This window comes from Penicillium solitum (genome assembly GCF_028829755.1).
Source record: "Penicillium solitum strain IBT 25940 chromosome Unknown utg000001l_segment0_segment0, whole genome shotgun sequence".
Taxonomy (NCBI): Eukaryota; Fungi; Ascomycota; class Eurotiomycetes; order Eurotiales; family Aspergillaceae; genus Penicillium; species Penicillium solitum.
Genome location: NW_027072121.1, coordinates 9,158,355 through 9,180,350, shown reverse-complemented (window position 1 = coordinate 9,180,350; position 21,996 = coordinate 9,158,355). Strand labels below are relative to the sequence as shown.

General features: G+C 46.7%; 6 protein-coding genes across 6 annotated transcripts; 3 read left to right on the top strand and 3 right to left on the bottom strand.

The window, feature by feature from the left end:
* Positions 1-309: 309 nt before the first annotated feature.
* N7455_003549 (non-reducing polyketide synthase spyA) lies at positions 310-7,922 on the bottom strand (the record flags this gene model as incomplete). Its single annotated transcript, XM_040960009.1, has 5 exons — positions 310-1,214; positions 1,274-4,919; positions 4,976-5,727; positions 5,782-7,255; positions 7,392-7,922. 5 exons carry the CDS (start codon positions 7,920-7,922, stop codon positions 310-312), a joined length of 7,308 nt encoding a protein of 2,435 aa, XP_040809541.1.
* Positions 7,923-9,395: 1,473 nt separating this feature from the next.
* On the top strand, positions 9,396-10,395 carry N7455_003548 (uncharacterized protein; the record flags this gene model as incomplete). Its single annotated transcript, XM_040959985.1, has 4 exons — positions 9,396-9,557; positions 9,613-9,633; positions 9,684-9,830; positions 9,889-10,395. 4 exons carry the CDS (start codon positions 9,396-9,398, stop codon positions 10,393-10,395), a joined length of 837 nt encoding a protein of 278 aa, XP_040809547.1.
* A 1,610-nt stretch (positions 10,396-12,005) lies between these two features.
* N7455_003547 (uncharacterized protein) lies at positions 12,006-13,735 on the top strand (the record flags this gene model as incomplete). The annotated part of the gene is made up of 3 exons (XM_040960018.2): positions 12,006-13,325; positions 13,400-13,465; positions 13,524-13,735. Exons 1-3 carry the CDS (start codon positions 12,176-12,178, stop codon positions 13,733-13,735), a joined length of 1,428 nt encoding a protein of 475 aa, XP_040809594.1. The 5' UTR covers positions 12,006-12,175.
* Positions 13,736-15,283: 1,548 nt separating this feature from the next.
* N7455_003546 (ankyrin repeat protein) lies at positions 15,284-17,188 on the top strand (the record flags this gene model as incomplete). Its single annotated transcript, XM_040959972.2, has 6 exons — positions 15,284-15,447; positions 15,509-16,167; positions 16,223-16,445; positions 16,503-16,904; positions 16,955-17,062; positions 17,124-17,188. Exons 1-6 carry the CDS (start codon positions 15,417-15,419, stop codon positions 17,186-17,188), a joined length of 1,488 nt encoding a protein of 495 aa, XP_040809569.2. The 5' UTR covers positions 15,284-15,416.
* Positions 17,189-17,851: 663 nt separating this feature from the next.
* On the bottom strand, positions 17,852-18,191 carry N7455_003545 (uncharacterized protein; the record flags this gene model as incomplete). Its single annotated transcript, XM_065604515.1, has 2 exons — positions 17,852-17,941; positions 18,012-18,191. 2 exons carry the CDS (start codon positions 18,189-18,191, stop codon positions 17,852-17,854), a joined length of 270 nt encoding a protein of 89 aa, XP_065463006.1.
* A 1,277-nt stretch (positions 18,192-19,468) lies between these two features.
* On the bottom strand, positions 19,469-21,452 carry N7455_003544 (Dyp-type peroxidase; the record flags this gene model as incomplete). The annotated part of the gene is made up of 8 exons (XM_040959997.1): positions 19,469-19,758; positions 19,814-20,209; positions 20,272-20,378; positions 20,433-20,543; positions 20,609-20,710; positions 20,768-21,081; positions 21,133-21,355; positions 21,412-21,452. The coding sequence occupies 8 exons, from the start codon at positions 21,450-21,452 to the stop codon at positions 19,469-19,471; spliced, it is 1,584 nt and encodes a 527-aa protein (XP_040809592.1).
* Positions 21,453-21,996: the final 544 nt, after the last annotated feature.

Sequence of the window (21,996 nt, the reverse complement as noted above, 5' to 3'; positions counted from 1 at the left end):
GAAAGATACGCCTGTCGAAATGTGCTAGTCAGACCAAGACTTGCTAAGCACTTTTCAACGATTTACGATGCAGCATAAGCAAAGGAAGCACTAGTAATGAGATATGTAGGGGGAAGGGATTTAGTCTAGCAGATACGTACATCCATCATATAGAGATCATCCTGTCGCTCGCTCCAGCAAAATGTCGATCACAGAAGAATTCAGTATCTACCATCCCCGAAAATGAGATATTGCCCCCGAGAGTAGTGTGGCATTCTAGATAGATGTAGTTAGGTAGTTGACCTCATATGCTTGAAAAAGAACATGGCGCTAAAGAGTTTGAACTTGCGACTTCAAGAATGCAAACCCATCTTGAATGGCCTGCTTTGCTTCCTGATTACGTTTCATGTCCGGGTATATATCAAACAAATGCACTGCGTCGAGGACCCTGATGTCCGCAGTAACACCGGCATCGCAAAGCGCAGCATATGTTCTCTTCGCTTGAGCAATGGGGATCAGATCATCACGGGTACCATGAATGATGAAAGTAGGCGACTTGTATTTGTGGGAACGAATCTGGGCCAGAGGACTGATGGCCTGGATATCTCGAATGCTGGGTTGTTTCAATTCGGAATTTGAAGTTCCGAGATTCGAGCCCAGGTTGTTGAGTAGGACCGGAACCGTCTGCCCAGTCCAATTCATGTGTAATGCGATTCGGCTGCGGGCATCACTAGGATTCATCCATCCGCCTAGTGATGAGGGAGGGTTGTATGCAGTGATGGGCGTAGGTTGAACGGCTTCCCACTGGTCGTATGTACCAATGGGAGTAGCAGACTCACCAAATGGCAGGTTTGACTCGCTCCAAAAGGGATCCTCATAATCCGTTGGACTGTAGAAGGAGAGAATTGCCTCCGGGGGTCTTACGCCAACTTCCGCAGCCGTCCAGGCAAGCGTCATGGCAAGATGTCCACCGGTTGACCAACCAACGCTGACGACATGGTCACCGTCAGGTATGATATCGGAGCGCTCCAGCACCAAGCATGGCAGTACCTCCCGAGCCCACCTGAAAGCATCTCGGGAATCTTGCATGGGCCCATCCAAGAGAGAGATCTCTGGACAGAGGCGGTAATCAATGCTGACAGGCAAGAAACCTGCGGCGAGCAACATTTCTTTTTGCTCGTGGCGGATATCCTTGCGGGACAGCATGACATGGCCACCGCCATGGATAATGAGGGCTTTGGAATATTTCAGCTATGGTAATTCACTGAAAGAACTCGAAATCTGTTTCACGTACCGATAGGCCGTGGTCGGCCAGATGTATCAACTTCGGAAGGATAGTAAATGTCCGCCTCTAGCTGGACGCCATCTTTCTCTGCAAAGGTTACTGTCTCCTCAGTGATAAATGCAGTTCCGTCCGGCTCAAGCTTGGCTGGGGATGCAACAATCAGTCGCAGAATCTCCGATTCCTTTGAAGCGTTACTACTCCAATCAACCCAATGATAGCCAGCCTGGCGAAGGGCCTTATTCCAAACATGTTCACTAGCAAGGGCATGCTGTCGACCATCGTTGAACATCCACCACCCCTCAAGTAATCCGAAGACCAGGTCAAACCAGAACAAATTCCGGGTCAGCTCAATCAGACAAAGAATTCCATCCGATCGCAGAAGCCTACTGATGTTCTTCGTTGATTTCATGATGTCGGGAGTGGCGTGAATACAGTTTGACGAGAGGACGACATCATATTGTCCGAGCATCTCTTGGGGAGGGTCCTGGTCCACGTTGAGAAGTCTGTAGCGCATGAAGTCGTACTTTTGAAATCTCTTCCGTGCGAGAGCAACCAATGACGATGAGATGTCTGTGAATGTGTACTCGAAGCGTAGCCCAGCGACGTCCGCGAGCTGAGAGAGAAGGAAGCCGGTGGTACCACCAGTACCAGCACCGATCTCGAGGATCTTAATTTCTCTGCCAGGGTCGGCCTTGCTGAGAACATCCCGGAGGAGTTGAGTCAAATGGATGGTGGCAGAATGGAACATTGGCGCATGGGTGTACACATTTCCGATGAGTTCACGCGCTTCTTTGTCCTGGAACAGGATGGCCAGAGGATCAGCTGACCCAGTCAAACATTGAGCTAATTGAGTGCCAGTGGTGCGAAGAAGGCTATGTTCTGACTCATGATGAGGGTATTTTCGGACAATTTGCTCATGAAGAACAGATGAATGTGTGGACGGGACTACTTTCTCCGTTCTTAGAGCAACATTGTCATGCCTTTGCACCAACTCCGAAGATTCTAAGATTGAGTACAACTGCTCCCTGACCTGATGGTGCTGAGGCAATACTGGAATCTGTGGGACTGCCTGTCCTGGTTCGAATGACTCAAGTGAAACCCCCATGGTTCGGAAAGCCTCAACCACATAAGCTGTTACAAGGGCCATCTGCTGAGGATGGACCTTATCACAGAATCCAGTCCACTGGGTTTTCTCACTATGAGCGGTAGTTTCCTTGACGCTGGCAAACACATCTCTTGACAATTCAGCAAATGAATCGCCCACGGGGGACACGGCTCTCGTCTGGCTAGAACGACTCAACGTTCCATTGGCTGGGGTCTCTGCTGGGGTAAAAATTCGCTCAATTTGTGGCGAAGCACCCGGGAAAATTGCATTGGTGAGACTTTGGATGTCGGGGATATCCATCAATGCGCTCACGGATAAGTCAAACTTGAAGCGCTTCTTGATCTCAGTCAACACTTCTGTCCGCATGAGCGAATCAACACCGATGTCTTCAAGGCCTGAAGATGGAAGCAAATCTTCGAGCGGGATACCAAGCAGAGTGTGGAACATCTCTCGAACAGCTTCCACGTGTCCTCCATCGGCTGAACTCTCTTGCTGAGAAATGGGCACAATTGTCAACTCCGGCAACTGGGCCTCAAGTTGTGGATTTGTTTCAATTGGCTGGGAGGCCGAGACACGAGAGCTTTTGTTCAATTTTCCAAGCGCGCGAGACAAATTGGACATCAGGACACCGGTGAAAGTTGCAGACATAATAGCGACAAGCATCTTTCCGCTTTCAGAGTCAAAGACAAAAATATCACTTGTGAATTGCTTTTTGGAAGGCCGGTCATAGCTGGTATATGTGGTGGTTGTTCCAGTGGACTTGGTGTCTCTTTGAATATAGATATCACTGATAAAGATGTCCCCGATGGCACTGCATACAAACACCTCGTCATCCCGGGTGTCGGATAAGCAGTTGGTATGAATACCGGCGACCTGAAGGAAATTGTCGACTAGCACAGGATCACAAATACTATTCGCACTTGGAGAGTTCGGCAAGGAAACCCGACCCATGGCTTCATTTCCATTGGAAAACACTCCTTGGACACCTCGGAAGTAGTCTGCGTATGCGACAACTCGATTGAAAGTCTGGTAGACGGGTGAACCCATCAGACCATTGGAATCCGATAATTTGGAAATGCCTTCAGCGCGTGACGGGGTGATGAGGCGGTCGAGAGATCGGAAACGCGAGGAAGCCTTGGACGCTGCGTCCACCTTGTGAAGTCCGATCTCACCAGTGGCATGTGTTTCTTGGGATGATATTGCCGTCTGTGTAAACAAAGAGAATGACCACGTGAGTGCGGTATCAGTTGTTGATAGCCGAAGACGTACTTCTCCTTCGGACTCAAGAAGCAACGGGGCAGATATACTCAGGTTTTGTACGTGTGGCATGAGCCCATCAAGTCCACCCGATGCGAGCTTGCTTGCCGCCTTCAAAATTATCTCGATGTAAAGAGATGCAGGACATAAGCTTTGACCAACAACAGAATGTCCTTGTGCGCACAAGCGATACAGAGAGTCAGAAACGTTGACGGAAAACACAGTGTCTCTGGTGGTTTGTTCAAGCACATTCACAAGTCCATGTGCGGTCTCTGGCATCGGTGGAGATGTTTTGGGAACGAACGCATGTGGATCAAATGCAATCCAATGCTTGGTCTTCGCAAATTGATAAGGGGGCAAATTCATCGACTTGTAAGAGGGTGCTTGATGATAGCTGAAGGGCCAAAATTGTACTTCCGCACCCTTGGACCAAAGGTTTGCGGTGGCGGTTGCGATGTTTCGCTGTGCTTGATCGTCATGAAGGTTCAGGGATTGGAAAACATGTCCTTGGGGTGAACTGGAAGACTGGATAATCTGTCGAATCATCGGGATTACAGGGGAGCCCGATCCAGCTTCAAGCCAATAGGCTGGCCCAGCAGCCTTTAGTGCTGCTTTATTTACAGCTGACTGGAAGTGAACAGGCATGCGGCTGTGCTGGACGATTTTCTTGGGAGTCACAGATGTCCAGTCCTCCAAAACAGTGCAGGCCTCAATCGGAATTTGTGGCTCATGATACACCAATGACTGAGCAACTTGAGTGAGACCAGGAACAATCGCGTCAACCAGTCTGGAGTGGAAGCCGTGAGTACTACCGAGTCGCTTTGTCTCGATGAGCCTGGGCTTGTCTGCAGCCATAATCTCAATTTTCGCGATGGAACTCTCGTCCCCAGCAACAACCACGCTTCGTTCCCCGTTGAAGCACGCGATATCCACTTCGTTGTTGCAAGCATTTACCAGATCGCGAACATCTTTTTGTGTACCTTTAATGGACAGCATGCTACCATGCTCCATACCCCAACTGCCATGGATTAATCTGGCTCGTTGGGAGATTAGCGTCATGGTGTCAGAGAGACTCAAGGTACCGGAAATACAAAGTCCAGTGAGCTGCCCAAAGCTGTGCCCGATGATACGGTCCACTTTCACTCCTGAATCCATCCAGGCCTTTGCAGACGCGTATTGGATAGAGAAAAGGATGCAATGCAGGGATACAAGGTCTTCAATTGGACTGTTTTGGAAAATCGTCGGGAATATACTGGGTAGGCTGAGCGCTTCGCAAGTGTTATCGCATTGCATCTAATTTTGGTGGGTTAGAATCATGCCAGTTCTCAGTTTTGACTAAGACGACTTACCAAGTGATGCCGCAAATGTCCACATGAATTGAACAAGTCTTCAGAGATACTGGCCGTGTTACCAGTCTGGCCACCAAAGCAAAGGATCACAGGAAGTGGCTTTGCCGGTTTCCTTTGCGTGTAGGTACCATCGGAAATCACATTAGTGAGCTTCTTCAAAAAGGCAGAAACATCCTTCGAGTCTGTCGAAAATGTCGCGGTATAATCCATTGACCGATTTTGCTTGACAGCAAGATTGTACGCAACATCTTGGAGCAATCTCGAATTTTCTTTGATTGATCTGATGGTTACGAACTTGTGAAGTGCTTCACAGTAAGCTCGCAAGGACTCCTGAGACTTTGCCGAAATGAAGATGGGGACTTCCAATGGGCAATTTTCGATATATTCTGAGCTGACCGATGGGCCTCGGTACTGCTTGACCAGGAGGGCAGCATTACTTCCAGCGGCACCATAATTCGTCACCATGGCCGTTGGATGCGAGGACTCCCACTTGGTAGATTGTTCAGGGATTGATATATCTTCTTGATCAGATAAGGGTATCTTAGGATTCAAGCGAGTGAAGTTTGCCTGTTTTGGTATCCTGCCCTCTTGGATCATCATAACTGTCTTCAATAGCGCTGCAACTCCCGACGAGGTCTCCGTGTGCCCAATGTTGTCTTTGATAGACCCAATGTACAGCCTTTGGTCGCGCATCGCTCCACCAAAAACCTGGCGGATGCTGTCAAACTCAATGGGGTCTCCCACTTGCGTTCCTGTAGGAATATCAGTGTCAGTAACGAGTGATTTAGGAGCATGGGATGACATACCAGTTCCATGAGCCTCGACATAAGTGACCTCAAATGGTGAAGTCGCTCCAGCGGCAAGAGCTTTACGATACAGAGACTGCTGAGACTCTGAAACAGGCACAGTAATCGGGGAGCAGTTAGACCCTTGGTTAACAGCTGAACCTGCGATGACAGCCAAAACAGTATCGTGATCACGAAGGGCGTCTTCCAACGGCCGCAACATCACCAACCCGGCGCCTTCACCACGGCAATACCCATCTGCATGAACATCAAATGCCTTGGATGCACCAGTCGGAGACAGAAAAGAGGCAGCGGCCAGATTCTGAGTCACTTTGGGGCTGGTCATGACGTTCACTCCTCCTGCCATTGCAATCGCGCATTCCTTTGCCTGCAGGGCCTTGCATGCCAGATGAATTGCCACAGCGGCGGAAGAGCAAGCGGTGTCAACTGTCAACGATGGACCACTCCAACCAAAGTAATGACTGATGCGCCCGCTGTTGAATGCTTGAAGGGTCCCGGTCGCGGAAAATGCGTTAGAGTCCTGGGACCCAACGTTGTCCGTATAATCGTCCGAGCCAACACCAATATAGCAGCCGATATCCGAGGTCAATGAAGAAGTGGATATCCCACAATATCCGGCAGACTCCATCGCGTTGTATGCAACTTGTAAGAGCAGGCGCTGCTGGGGATCCATGGCTTCTGCCTCGCGAGCAGAGATACCAAAGAATCTATGATCGAAAGCATCTGGATCATCCAGATAGTTCCCGAAAAAGGGCCCCTTTGGCTGTCGCAGCATCTCGGACAGCTTGAATCGATTTTCGGGCATCTCAGTGACAGCGCATCGTCCTAATTCGAGCATCTCCCATAATGCCTCGATAGAATCTGCCTGGGGATACCGACCGGCCATCCCAACAATTGCAATCGGGGTCCCTGAAGCATCACAATGACCGTTGAGAGTGCCATTGCGCACAGCTGGGACCGCTTCCGTTCCTTTGGGAGAGACGTGGCCATTAGTGAGCCCGTTTGTCTCGCCGCGAAAGTCACAATGGTCATTTCCCTGTATGGACTGCATTCTCACACTTTGGGGGATGATAGATTTGTCGCCTACCGTAAGCAAGCGAGCAGTGTTGTCAACTTTTCGGATTTCGTGAAATGCATTGGCCACGGTTGGAAGCCACTTGCATTGCATGATCAAAATGGATTCCATTGCAAGAGCGAGGATATCATCTTGGGCAACGATGTTCCCATCCACGTTGGATCGAAGAGGCAGGCGCAATTTGGTCCCAGCTGGTAACTGAAAACGTTTGTCTTGTCCAAAAAACGTGATCATATGCTGAACGGCAACTCTGTGTGTCTTGTGGTGGAATCTCCCCTTGAGAGCGATGGGTTTAGCTGACAGATCATGACGTGTAAGATCTTTGACCAGCGCATTCATCTCATCCCCGGACACTGTTACTGTCATGTAATTTGTGTCCAACTCACATGATGCGTAGGCCTAGACAGGGAAGTTAGATAATTGTTCGACGAGGGGTGTCCACGAAATGAAAGAGTGGAGGGGAGCAGCTTGCCTTTGGATGAGATGCCATCACGTGTTCAAATGCCTTGCAACCAGCAAGGTCCTTCCACCTTACAACGACAGACCGACTGCTTCCATTCATCAATTCGTCCAAGTCAACCAGAGCGCCGATGCAGACGGCGAGTCGGATAATTGTCGCTGTGAGTGACCGAAACTCATCATTTCCCTTAGCGCAAGCGACCACAACGGCGGACAAGAATCCAACGCAGAATCCTTGGGCGTCAATGATCTTTTGCTCATCATTCCGATCGTTGAGCTTGGCGAACTCTAAGATTTGACTAATGACAGTGAGAGGAGTCAGGATCACATTCGTAGGCTCTGCGGTGGCCGGTGATGGCAAGCCATTCAGCTTTTGTACCAATTCGACAATCTGCTCATTCCCTGAAATCTGGCTGAGGGACGGGAAGGCCTTGGTTATATCGGCCCAGAGAGAAGGCAACTCAGTGAGAATATCCCGTATAAATTGTACGGACGGATCTTCAGCCAGAGCTTTGCTTATTTCAGCCGCAACATCATCGAAATTGCTGCATTGTGGTCCGAATAGAACGGAGACCGGACTTTTGAGGCTGTCTGTTGAAGGCTGCATCGGACGTAAAAGAAATTCAAGAAAAGGAAACTCAAGGATGGAGAAGTGGCCAAATCCAACTGAGGTCAAAGGTGAAATGTCCTCTATTAAAGAGAGATCCGATCAAACACTATCAAGCTCTCTAATAATAATAATAATAATAATAATAATAATAATAATAGAAAAAGAATATCTCTAGCACGGCACGCAGATTCGCCTGCTGAAGATCTTCCATGGCTAGCTCTAGACGTCCTCGCATAGAGGCATGTATCAGAGATCCAATCCCAACATTCAAAAGCCGTGTGTCAGGCGCCCCCTGCAGGGTCCAAGTATTTGAGGTGTCTGGTCCAAGGTAGGATTGCATGCGCAATTTCCAACATACAACCAAGATTCGTGTACATTCTTTCTTCACCCAATATGTTGTCTGATAGACAGCGAATATCTCCTTCTGGGATCAAACCAATCAGCGGACAAGCCGGAGTCTGGTGGCTAGCTGGCGCTTATAATTTTAAAATGTTAAATATCTTTATTGATCTATTTGTTTATTCTTTATTTGTTTTTCTTGAGCTTGATTGATAATATGTACCTTCTTATTTTGACTCTAGAGATATACCTTTTTTTAATCTGATTGGAAGGTCCTATGCCCGTTTTCCCACCAAAGATTGGAATTTTCTAGAGCTGTATTTTTTGTAACCTACGGTGTAATGATTTTTTTTTTCTTATTAAATAAGTTCTAACTTGTTGATTAACAAAAATTCTCTTTCCGGATACAATATTATAAACAATGATTGAATGGTTAGCAACCAAAGTGTTAGAGGTAGTTCAAATGTCAATTATATATAGTTATGTATAGGCGCCTATTCTAAATCTTTAGTTTTCAACTTTTGCTCAGATTCAAAAATTAATCATTCTCTATCAAAAGTTCATACGATTAAATTACATGTATAGATCTTATTTATTTACCAATTTTCACTTCAACAAAAATAGATAAAAAATTTGTTTCTATACAAATTTCAAAAGAGAAGTTGGGTTAAGGTAAGGCATTTTTGGTGGGGAAGTTTAGGTAAAGACTTAGTAAACAAGTGTGTACCATACATATCATGGATCCATTCCAGACGTGCTTACCCCTTGCACGTTAGACGGAAAATCCGAGGGCCAGAAGGCTGACCCAGGCACTCACTCACTAGTTAGTTACTTCTTTTCACAATAACAAATGTCTTTGGCCCTTGCCTACGTAGGACATTTCCAGTCGTAATGGTCAGCTGCATTTCGTACTTTATACATGTTATTGATACACACATGAGCAATATTGTCACTCTTCACACCGCAACATGCACGTTCTATTAATGTGATCTATAATTCCCACCGATCCAGTTTAGATATATCAAGTTGATATGGATCTCGCATGACAAGTTCATGAAGAGTCTCTTGTAGCAAATCTACTTTTCTTGGACATCTTGTTTTTCTTGCACTATCTCACGCTGTCTATTCATTATGCATCCAGACTCTCAGCTTCAAGACGCGGTGACGAAGGGCTTCGACCCAAAACTCTTATACGATCCTAATCTCAACCATGTCGACGAACCCGTCCGATCCATCCTAGAGGAATACAGTAATATCCCCGCAGACAAGATCTTGGACCACGTTCGTCAACTGGTCAGTGCCGCAACTCCAAATTTCTTTCTTAGCTAAGATCACTAACCGTTATCAGAGAGATCGAGCATTCAAAATCGTACGTCTCTCAGTAACATTCTGGAAGACAACACTACTCACCATGTTCAGTTTCCATATGCTTGCATCGGCAAGTTTTCCTTTCTCCAGCTTAGCATTGCATCTTCGCCCCTCTATCCTGAGTTGCTCCGTCGGACCAAAGACGGAGAGAAGTTGTTGGACCTCGGCTGTGCCTTTGGTCAGGAGCTTCGCCGGTTGGTACGTTTGCATCTTGGTATTCTCTTCAAATGTTGGCGAAGCCCGCTGACAACCATAGATCTATGACGGCGCACCCTGTTCGAGCCTCTATGGATCTGATATCCGTCCCGAATTCCTCCAGCTCGGTTGTGATCTGTTCCTTGACCATGACAAGATGAGTGATCAACTCATCGGTGCCGACATCACGGATGACAATTCGGAACTGGTGGTGGGGTTGAAGGGGGAGCTTGATATGGTATACATCTCCTTGTTCCTTCATGTTTTTGACTGGGACAAGCAAGTTGAAGTGGCTAAACAAGTGCTCGATTTGATGACTGCTAAGCCAGGCTCACTCATCGTCTGTCGTATCATGGCGTGTCGGGATCAAAGCGCAATCAATGCCACCCTCGGTCGCATGCCGTACTATTATCACGATTTGTCTAGTTGGAACCGCCTTTGGGAGAAGGTTCAGCATGATACATCTCTTCAACTTGATGTGCAGAGCTGGGAGCAGCCGGATGAGCTAGCAGCAAAGCATCCCGTTGAGGGAGTCTATGTTCTTGGGTCTTCAATCAGACGAAAGTAACTGATGAGCTAAGTGATGTGACTGCTCTACAGCTCAAGGGCACTTCAAACACTGTTTGGGCCAACTTCAAATGTTCTCCAAGGTGACTCCCGCCACCGGTAACCAATCACTTTGACAAACCAATGATACATTCATCACTTTCGTAATAAAATCTTGGATCTTAGCTGTGGAATTATGTTATCTACACTCTCTAGCAGTAAAGGAATTCGCATTGTACAGTCACCCATCCTGTAAAGGGTGTTCTGAAAGTTGCAATAAACAAGGGCACGCTCATTGAAAGCATCCTGAAAATTAGAGAATGGCCGAAAATACATCCCCAAAGCTACAAATGCCCTCCGCATAACTATATGGTGGCCGGATAGTGGGGGTTAGTAAGAGGTAGGATTTTACCAGTAAGAACTAGTATTTACTATCTATCTGGCTACCATTATTATCCGGCTACCACTTGGCCAGGTATGAGGTCGCGGATAGGAATTAGTCAAAATGCTTATGGTATTAGGCATTACTAGAATTCTATCTAGCCACTTACGATTTCTATCTAGATAACTACTAAATTATCTGGCCAACTATATTGCAACTATATTGGTTTTTTTGGTAATTTTGGCCACGTTTTACTATTAATATCTATTAATAATTTCTACTAGCTCTATAGTTATATAAATTTATTATTGTTGGAGCACCTGTTTTGATGGTATTGTTCTGTCATCCTGATACGCACTACTCATGTATTAGGGTTAGACCTGTATCTGTATTACTGGATTGTGACCGACACAACTCCACAATAATACAACCAATATACGCATGCTACAAGAATTATGCAACCCCACCCCCCTCGGCCAGTTTAGGCTTAGGGTCGTACCTAGAGTTCAGAAGAATATCACTACTTAGGTAGACATCCAATGTTCCTTCCCTTCACCGTCAGGAAAGATCTTTGGCCTTGACAAAAACCCCATATTAGTGATAACAAACATCTGAATGGGGGCAAATATCAATCTCAGAGACCGTTAATATGTTGATAAAATGACGTTCCACATTTGAAATCAAATTGTACAAGAGGACATAGTATTTTCTTCCAGGGCTCCGTTATCCACCAATCATTCGCTGACCATTAGTAGTTGCTTTAGGCACTGGTTTGTCTCAAAAAAGATCGCGCCTGCATATTACATGCCGGTGATCGGCGCGCAGTGGAGCTCAATCAAGATGACAAATACTCGAAGCGGCAGAACCACGATTAAGCCACTGAGCGCCGAACACCGTCGTACTACCTGATTATTGGCACAGTTATATATGTAGCGTTGATATCTGTGTGGAGGGCTATTGCAGAATGTATGACTCTTCTACAGGAGGACTACATTTAGAACATGGCCATAATTATTCATCGTCCTTGCAGATCTCCATTCTGATGGACATGCTGTGTAACCGAAATGAGACAACACCATGTCTAGTCCATGGCTACGATGGTACAGACCCACATACTATGCAAGGCTGAGATGAACTGAATGATCAGATCACTCCAATACCCCAGGCAGATACCCACTTCTGGGTCCACTCGTGTAACTCGATAATCGGTATATGATTCTGACACCTCTGTCCCTCCCTCTTAATGGCCGCATAGCTCTACGTGATGTCTTACCATGCAAGTGGAGCCCCATTGCTACGCTAGTGAGACAAGAGCTGTGGGGAGCTTGATCGCCGCTTCCCTCGGGTATTTACTTGGGCTTGGATCGCTTCAAATGGTTTCTTTCTTGCTACAACCATCATCTAGTCCTTCACCTTGACCATGATCGTCAAATGCTCGCTCCTGCTGCTAAGCGCAGCCTTTGCCTTCGCTACCGACCAAATCCCGATTGGCGAATCCTCGACATGTCTGGCCTCTAGTGATCCCAACGCCTGCTGTACCGGTGGAGCGACGACTGGCAAGGTGGTCATTGCTGACCGCACTTTCGAGTTCACTTGTGGGTCGAAGTTGATATCCCTCAATCCGAACAATGCCCAAACTTTCAACAATGCTCATGAGTGTGCGTCAGAGTGCGCGGCCGACCCATCCTGTGAAGCATCAGCTTTCAAAGCGAAGGGCCCACCAGCTCGTGGTGGAAAAAACTGCTTCTTCGTGATGGGCGACAACATGGACCAGAAGTCTGACGAAGCCTGGATTGGCTTCACGGAAGTAATTCCAACCTGTTTGGAATCGGATGATCCCAACTCTTGCTGCTCTGATCCAGGTACCAAAGAAGGCGAGGTCTTGATCGACGACGTCCGTTGGAAGTGGACCTGCGGTTCAATTCTCGCGTCAGCCAATACGACGCCCAGACCGGCACTGAACGTCCAGGATTGTGCTTCTCAATGTGCAGCTGAGGGATGTGACGCAATTTCCTACCGAAAGGCTGGCAAACGAGCTGAAAAGTGCTTCTTCGTCCTAGGTGACAACAAGGATCAAAAAGAAGCTAACGCATTTATCACGGTCGCGAAGGTCGTCGATGATGTTGTCGAGCCCCCAGCCCCTGAACCTGGGTGTGCAGAAGATCTTGCGGCAACTGAACAAAAGCTCCAAACCTGTCTCAGCAACCAGCAAGATCCTGCCAATTTGAATCAATGCGAAGCTGATAAGCTTGCCTTGGAAAACGCCGGGAAGGACTGCCGTCGGGAGGCTGAGCAGTTTGAACAGAAAAAAGAAGAATGGCGTTTGAAACACCAGCAGTGTGAAACTGAAAAGGGAAATATCAGTCTTGACAAGCAGAAGCTTGAGAATGACAAGTCAGCCCTGAAATTGCAGCTCGATCACAAGGACGATGAGATCGCGGCGCTCAATTCGCAAATCGCGACCCTCAAAGGCAAATTGTCAGGGCTTCGCCAGGCATATGAAGCTTTAGACATCGAGTGCAACGGAGAAGGTCCTGATGGAAAATGCCGTACAAACATCTACGACGCCGGTGAGTAGCGAGAGCTTACCACTCTGTCAGAAGTGCGAGTCTGTATTTGATCCAAACTAATCATCGTGTCACAGAGCGCGGTGATGATCTATGCATTATCGATGCTGGAAATGAGAAGTTCAAGATTTACTACGGCAAACGTTTGTTTACCCCGAGACATATCACATTGAGAATCATGATGGACTAACTTCTGTGTAGTTGACGATGAGGGCTTTTCGGATCTGGGGAGTGGAAGGGCTAACTCTTTCAAGGACTGTGCCGAAAGATGCGCTAACTACAAGGGCGCGAAGAAGTGTGTGCGGTTCATGTGGAGCACAGACGGCAAAGACAGATCCTGCTATATGAGGTCGCACGGAAAGGAGAGGATTCCTACCCAGTCGTCAAAGTGGAGTTCTGGGCAGCTTCTTTGATTCACAACTAGGCAACCTGTGCTCTCAAAAGCTATGGAAAATCTCCAGAGATGACGATAGTAGGATATATTCAGAGGATACAGAGGTGGCAGATAGTGCCCAGGGGAGGGAAACATAATAAGAGTTTACTGAGTTTACTATGGTGTACGAGCAAACATCTGGCAAATTAGAAATCAAATGCTTTCTCAAGCCATTGTTACCGAGCGTGCCTAGACATGCCTCATCATATTTTGGATATCTAGCAATGCCATTTGGATAGAAACACTATTTTAGGGAGATTTCCAACAACATAGTTCTTCCAATTTTGGATAGTAGCAACCATGATATGATCGTCACATTTTTTGTGTATCTTCTTTTCCTTTTTATTTTCCTTGACTTCAGTGCTGGTGTTCAGTTTTGTGAAGCATGAAATATGTGGCAACAGTGTTGCGGTAACTAGTTAACTAGTTACTTATTTAATTAGACTTGGGATCGGAAGGACTCTTTTTTCCTCCCCTGCGCCGTGAATTCTCAGTCACAATTCAGTTGCAACCTAGGCACCGATCGGTCCGAACCTTGTGGGTCTTACTTTCTACCGATCTGTAGGGAGCCGGGCTCGCCGACCCTCCCTCCCGCCGCGAACATCAACAATGTATCAATTACGTCAACGATGCCACCTCACATGCTCGTATTTGGATGCAAGGTTAAGTTTCAAGATTGCACAGGGTGGTCAATCAAATGAACAGATTCGACAAAACTTGGATTTGATCGTCGCTCACAAAAACAGAAGGGTCGTGCGGCCAGTGTTCTGCCGGCTCCGCTCCCCACTTTTGTAGAGTTCCGGATCTCTCTTTAGCTTTCTTGGCTGCAAAAGAACCATGATCTCAGGTATCCGTGCAGGTGCGAGCCTAAGAGGAGTCTAGGTCCAAGTGCAACATTCAGCCGCGCCACTGGCATCATCTTCATCGATACTCTGCTGCAAGGGTCTAGAATCAACGCCACCAAAGCCATTGTCGCCTGAATTGAGAAGAGAAAAACGATATGGAAATTTCATGGTGATAGCCCGGAGACAAGATTCGACATAAGCTCTCGCGCTATTCTCATGAAATGCTGTCCAAGTTAGATCAAACAACCAGGAGAAAAATAATCAGGAAAGAGATTGATCTTTTGGCGAGATTGTTCAACCGGGGATACCTGTTCGGCTCAACTACTCCAAACGGCTAGATCAAACACCCACTCCGACAAGTTATCGTCAAATAGGTCGGCTACAGCACGATGGTTTAGCTTAATGTTTCACGGCCTATGAATGATTCAAGCTGCACATGTGGTGTCAATAGAAAAAAACAACCCAGCTGAATACAGGCCCATATTGCAGGGACTAGCGGTCCTTTGGACATTCACGCAAGGGAGAAGCTGTTGTGAAACCCCGCTAAACCAATGAGCTAAGGTACGTTTCTAGAAAGTTGATATCACGTTCTGGTGATCAACGAGAGGGAGACCAGATCGCCAATTTATTTGACGTCAGTTTTTTGAATCCAAGCGTGGGTTCTCATTCATTTCGGAGCCAATTGTGGAAAGATGATCGTGTTACCTTGGAACATGTGCAAGCTGGGTGATAGATCGCCTGCATTCACAGAAGCGGGGTGATCCCGTGGGCATTACGTATCAATAGTCACGGTGACGCTGTCAAACACCTCCAGAAATGGTGTTATGGCGTCTAGTCGAGGGTATAAGTACGGCTGCAATGAAGTCCTCGATGAGAGTATCTCACCCTGCTGCAATCCCAAAATCAAGCCTTTCCCAACCGTTACTTGGCCGGGTACTTCATCATGTCGGAAAATCTTCACACCCACGCGAGGAGTGGAACTCTTACTCTAGAGAACCTTGGCCAACTCCTCATACAATTCGAAGTTGATGATGAGGATATCTATGGTGACACGGCCCTTGATGTTGCAATCCGTCACGGCCACGTAGGTTCAGTGAAGCTTCTTCTGCAAGCTGGTGCCGACGCCAATAGAGTGCCTCCGGGTGGCAAGAGCCCTATCTATGCGGCCACTCAAGCCCCAAACAGCGGTCGTATTGTCGAACTACTGCTCAAGCACGGTTCCAAGCCGGATGAGCCAGTCTCAGACCCGAAAGGTGACACTCCTTTGATGTCGGCGATCCGACAAGGCGCCAGCCACGAGGCCATTCGCGCCCTCGTCCAGGCAGGAGCATCTATGGACAAGGCCAATCAAATTGGCGAGACCCCTAAGAAGCTTGCTGAAAAGTCCACTAATACTGCCATCCATAAGGCCATTCGGCCCAAAGACGAGGCGCCGGAATGGAAGCCCGAGTTAGAGAACTTTCTCGTGAGCTCTGGATTATTCGCTCTAGCCTACTTCAAAAACTTCAAGGATGTTGGCCTTAATGCCATCAACCGTGTTTCTGCATTGTCGGAACCAACACCAGGTGTATGTCTCTTCTCATATCTATCATTTTCATTCCAGATTGGCTGATGCAACGTAGCAAATCCCAAATCCTCACACGGCAGAGGAGTTCAAGTCAAACCTTGACAACTTTATCCAAGCAAAGGGTCTTGAGGACTTCTACCCTACTGGTAGTGAGTATGTGGCTCAGGTAGCAGAGAACTCAGCGAGGATTCTGAGCAGTTCGGCTTTCGCGGGTGCAACGCCTAAAAACGTGACCATCATATCACGCCAAGCATTGTATAAGCCTGTCTTTTACTGCGGTAAGTCGATTTAATTGATTTGCGGATGTATAGAATGCTAAAGCGTGTTTACCTCAGATGACAGTGGCTCTATGAAGGATGACAACCGCATGGATCGGCAAGCAACTATGGTTCAAAGAATAGCAAGCCTTATTACACAAGCTGCGCCTCCAGCGGGCGCGCTCGTCGATCTGCGCTTCATTAACAAGAGCGACAAGTTCAATGACATCAGTCCCAGTGATCTTTCCTCGAAGATGACGTTCACCCCCAATGGATCGACCAGGCTCGGCACAAACCTAAAAGACAAAGTGTTGGAAGATTTCCTTTACGGACCAGTGAGAAATGGTAACGGATTGAAACGTCCACTACTCATTCTAACGGTCACCGACGGATGTCCAAACGAGGAGCCTACTTCGGTATACGAAGATGAAATTAGAGCATCACTCGACTTCGTGACGGCCAATGGCTACGGAGAAGAAGGTAAGACCTTGTCATGGCTCTGAACTGACAGAATTACTAACTCAAAGCAGCCGTCCGATACGACCTTAGCCAGGTGGGTAATGCGCCCGAGGCTAGCGACTTTTTGAGAAGCTGGGCGATGAACAGTCTTGTCCCTCAGAACGTCAATGTGACTGCTGGTGAGTGATGAGTGATGAACGATAATGCGAAAAGGATCAATTAGCCTGACTTTCTAATCAGAGCATCTGGACGTTGGGTTCGAGAATTTCCGAGATAACGATGCTGACCTTAACGATTGGGTATGAGTACATCCGTGGAAGAAAAACCCTTGAATTAGCACTGACGAGTTTGTTTTAGATTCTGGATCGACTGAATGCGACCAACCCTATTAGTTATTAGGTGATGACCCAAGAATAGAAATCGAATATCATTTCGGTATTATTCCAACATGTGTAGAACCTTGGAAGTTGAAGGCAGTAGCCATGAGTACGGCGCCAACATGCCCGGTGACCATCCTTGCTCTCTATAGGTTCCGGAAATGACTTTAATTGTAAAAATAGGATTACTGAAATGTTGTACTGCCAGTGGACAAGTGTGTCTATATCGTACAGTATTTGAGGGATATATAGGTATGGCGATTCATCCCTGGACCTACTCAAGTGCTGCCAGTGTACGTCCAGGTTACGCAATCAATATTTTATCAAAGAATTCAAAGGTGTTCCTTAAAACGAAAAAAGAACCTTTTGGATTAAGCAGGGCGAATTTCTGTATCATGAAACACCAGCTGAGGTTTTGGGAATTGAATTGCAGGCAGGAGATCGAAGCCTCAAGTGCTGAGTACTGATATTGATTATACTGCAACCTTATTGCGTAATCTTCCCCCAATAGCACTATTATTTCACCAAGCTCAGGATGCAAAAAGACTATTTTACAGAACTGACGTCATGCAGACCATGGGCCGATGTACCTTACAGGTGGTAGTCCAAGTTCCAACCATATGCATATTCGATACGGGTAATCCTCATTTTTCCTTCGGTGGCATTTTGGCAAATTACTCGCTGCAGCAAGTCCAGCAAGCCTTCTCTACAGTTAGTATCAATTCATGGGGCAGGTAAAGTGGGTACATACCTCCTCCTCGCCTTCTGCAGCAATCTGTGCAGAGACCCAGCCGGCCTGGCACTCAACAGGATCATCGCGACAAATACGAAGGCAGGTAGGGGTGTTATCGGCGGTGACCGCGGCATCCTGGGCCCAGGCACTAGAGACGACCAACGCAAGAGTGGCTTGAAGGAGGAATGAGAGCTGCATGTTGAGAGGGTGGGGGATTTCGAGTTTGGAGGAATACAGGTTTTGAGGAATTCAAGCGTGTGTGAATTAGAAATTTCAGAAGCTAAGTGTGTCAGGTCACTGTACTTTCGGGACTTAAGAGGGAATATATAGGTATGGTCTCCATCCAATTTTCAAATTCAAATTATCATCATTCATTATCAAGCTCTTCATCCTTGGGTGCACAAATCATAATATTATGCAAGGGAATGATATATTGCTTCAACGTGAAATCACTATCGGTCCAGAGTCGTTCAGTGTAACATCAAGGATCGAATATGGAGATCTTATCATGCATAGGACTCGAATGATTGGTCCCAGAAACATGTATAATATACGGATCTACGCTTTGCGTAGTACAGAATGTATGACGACGATCCAAACCTCCTTGCCTCACTCTGCCAAATGTGGATCGTCCCGCTCCGTAAACCCTTTCTAAATGGACCCGCTTTTTGAATCGCAGAATGTAACAGTATTTAGTACTGTTGAATTGTTCAAACGTTTTTGTTACGTCTTCAATTGAGGGAATTTTGTGATAGCTGCACTTTCTGTTTTCATGGAAATTGTTAAAGACATTAAGAGTGGGAACCAGATCTCAGTGATCTAAGGCTCTAGATAGTTGAAATACTTGATGAAACGATCGAAGCATGAATCCTATTTTGACAGCGTAACAGGAAACAAGTGGGTATCTGTGTAATTTAGAACATGGAATTACCTTTTCAATGTCTGGTACCGACGTGCCATGGGATAGGGGGACGCTTACATATCAAACCACTCCCCCGGGGGCCGCACGACATGTAATTGATCCCAACCTTGCAAGGCTGATGGAAATGGCTACATATACGGTGCTAACTTGAGTCACACCACAGATATAGCACTATCAAGGGCATACAAACGTCTATTACCAATATTGGCAGCCAATACGTATTCTACGTAAAGATATGTATGTAGTATTCTCAGATTCTAGAAGACCTCACAACTCGCTTTGCGAATAACAAGCTGGACAACGGTTTGTGATATCAATCCATGGATCTTTAACCTGCAATGTCTATTGTCATTCTTCTACAACCTTGGAAAACACAGATATTTGATTTAATCGAAGTTGGTTCTAGTCAACGCGAACGGTAACGTATATCGAACCATAGTAGCTATCGAGAGATGCGCAAAGAACTAGACTATCCAACAGAAAAGACGAACCCCGAAAGTTGGAAGCATCAAATCACACGATGGATTTGTTTGCCTCGGCAGTGACCAGATGCTCACTTACAAAGAGTATCTTTCAATCCGGAAATCGAAGGAGTGAAGAAGTATTCACCACCGCGAGGGATCACCCAGCGCTCAATGGGGATAAAATGCTTGTTAGGTTTTGGCACAGGCTTCTCTATATCGGGGAAATTGGCAACTGGAGCTGGATCCTCGTATTTGGTAACATCCTCCTCGTGGCGCCAGTCCGGAGGCTTTTGACCGATGATGGCATCGATACCTTGGGGTCCGACATTGCCCAACTTGTCGGTGAAATCAACAGGCTTGTCCTCTTCATTTGCCCAAACTGTAAAAAGATTGTTAACCATAAATTTTACTCTGCCTGTGACTGGATGATGTACCTTTCTGGACAAATCGGAATCCATTTTCAATGCTGCTTTGGTAGGAAACAAACAGGAGGCCACGGTCGTGCTGGGACACAAAACCGGCTTTTTCATTTTGCTCTGTCTGTGGCCCGTATGGAATTCCCCGTCGCATCATCAGATGCTTCTCATAACCAGGAAAGTCATCTCGTGGCCCACACTTCCGGATGTGGGCAGCGTAAGGGCACTTGGTTTGGTCCTCAGGGTCGTAAGTGAAAGCATCTGAGTGGTTTATAGCTTCCAACTCTGCAAGATTGGCTTTCACGTCTTCACCTTTGTCCTTCCAATCCTTAATCATGGCGTCCTTGTTCAGCATTGGATCGGGAACGAAAAAAGGTGTGGGATCTTTTGTTGGGTGAAGTTCGAGTGGACCTCCTGTATATATCAAATCTGTAAATCTCTGAATCAAAAAAACTTAGGTGGTCAAAGGATCTTACCGTTGGGCCACCTTCCTACGACACGGGAAGAGAATTTGCGTAGCTCGTCCGGAACTGGTCCTTTCATGCCTAGAGTTTTCATTTTTTTTATGTTGCCAGCACACCAACTGAGATGGTCGTTAACCATAAATCAGAAAGCAAAGCTGAAGAGATGCACATACCGGACAAACTCTGGTGTTCTTTGCTCGTATGTGCGGAAGACCATGAAGCTCCCCTCTTTGGCCCAAGCTGGGTGGTTTGACTGATCGTTTTCGCCCCCAACGAGGATCGTACTAGCATGGGTTGTTAGAAATCATCATTTCCGAGTAAGATCGTGTAAAGATGGGTTAAACTTTACCCTGGGTGAATCGGCTTCAAGCCCTTTTTGGCTTTTTCGATCTGTTCATCGGTATCCAGACCAATGACAATGGGCTGGGAGATACCATCAACCCATCCGAAGCTAAACCGTACAGGTGAGTTGGATCTCAGGTACCTAAAGAAAGAAAAGGTGCCTTACTGTTCTCTGTCATCATGAAGGACATGTCCCTGTTGTTGGAAAATTTCTTGCATACTTGGCTTGTCCGCGCCCTGAATGTTAATACCAAAGGTGTTTTTGACCATCTCATGAGTAACAGTCAAAGTCTTTTCACTATCACCGGTAATAATGAAGACGCCGTCGATGTATCCGTTGCGTGGGGTGAACTGATGATACCAATCATGCTGGTCATCAAGGCCGTTATGCTTCGTCTTGTCATCCCCCGGCAAAGGATAAGTCATGTCCTCCCACATTCCGTTGTTGAAGATATCATCTTTGAACGTCTCAGCTCCAAGCTGGCATAAATTAGTGTTGCTAGTATAGCGACAGATTAATGTCTGACTTACTTTTGCTAGACCCTTCGCAGAGAAGGCAACATTGATGGCAGATAGTTCGATGAGCCCTTGAAGAGTGTCTGCGGCCTTCTTTTTGTATATATCAGCTCTGGTCCTCTCAGCATCGCGGGCAGTGGTGAGTAAGGGAACGAGCTTGGCTAGGTGTGTCTTGAATAGTATTGGGTCGGTGATCCGGAAAAAGACAAACACCTCGTGTTTCTTGGGGAGACGAGGCCTAATATCATCAGTACAAAAGTCTCGACTGCAGCTTCGGCCAGGTTCATGGCTTACCAGATGTCTCCCTGGATGTTTTTCTTGTTAGGGGCTGCCATTGGAACGACTTGATGAGTCTATCTGTCTTCAATTTTTCTTCCAAGGTTAGAGCAATTAGATTGAAAAAGGGTGGGGGATGTTTGTTTATAAACTTTTAGTGGGCACTATCCTACAGGCAGTGATTGGAAATCGGGCAATTCCAAGAGGCGAAGCCTGTCCATGCACCGCTTAGGCATCTAAGAAAATTGATTTAGATTACACCATTATGCAGTTAATGCTTGGAAATTGGGGCACCTCAAGAGGCAAACCCACTTTGCAGTTAGGCATTCATGGTGTCTGTTGAGGTGTGCCACGTAATCAAGTCTGCACAAAGGCTGCACGCGATTCTCTCCATGGTACCTAAGTACTCAGCTGTAGGCTGACCGCATGTTTCAATGCAATATGGCTATCTTATGCAAATTGGAATCCGTATTGCTAGTTGGGGTTATCCACCCGCTTCCTTTCCTAGCCTCCTTGCATAGCAGCGTTACACATGTGCATATAAGTTCATTTTTTCCACAAGATTTTACCGATATTCCTAGGTAGCTTCAAGGTGCACATTAC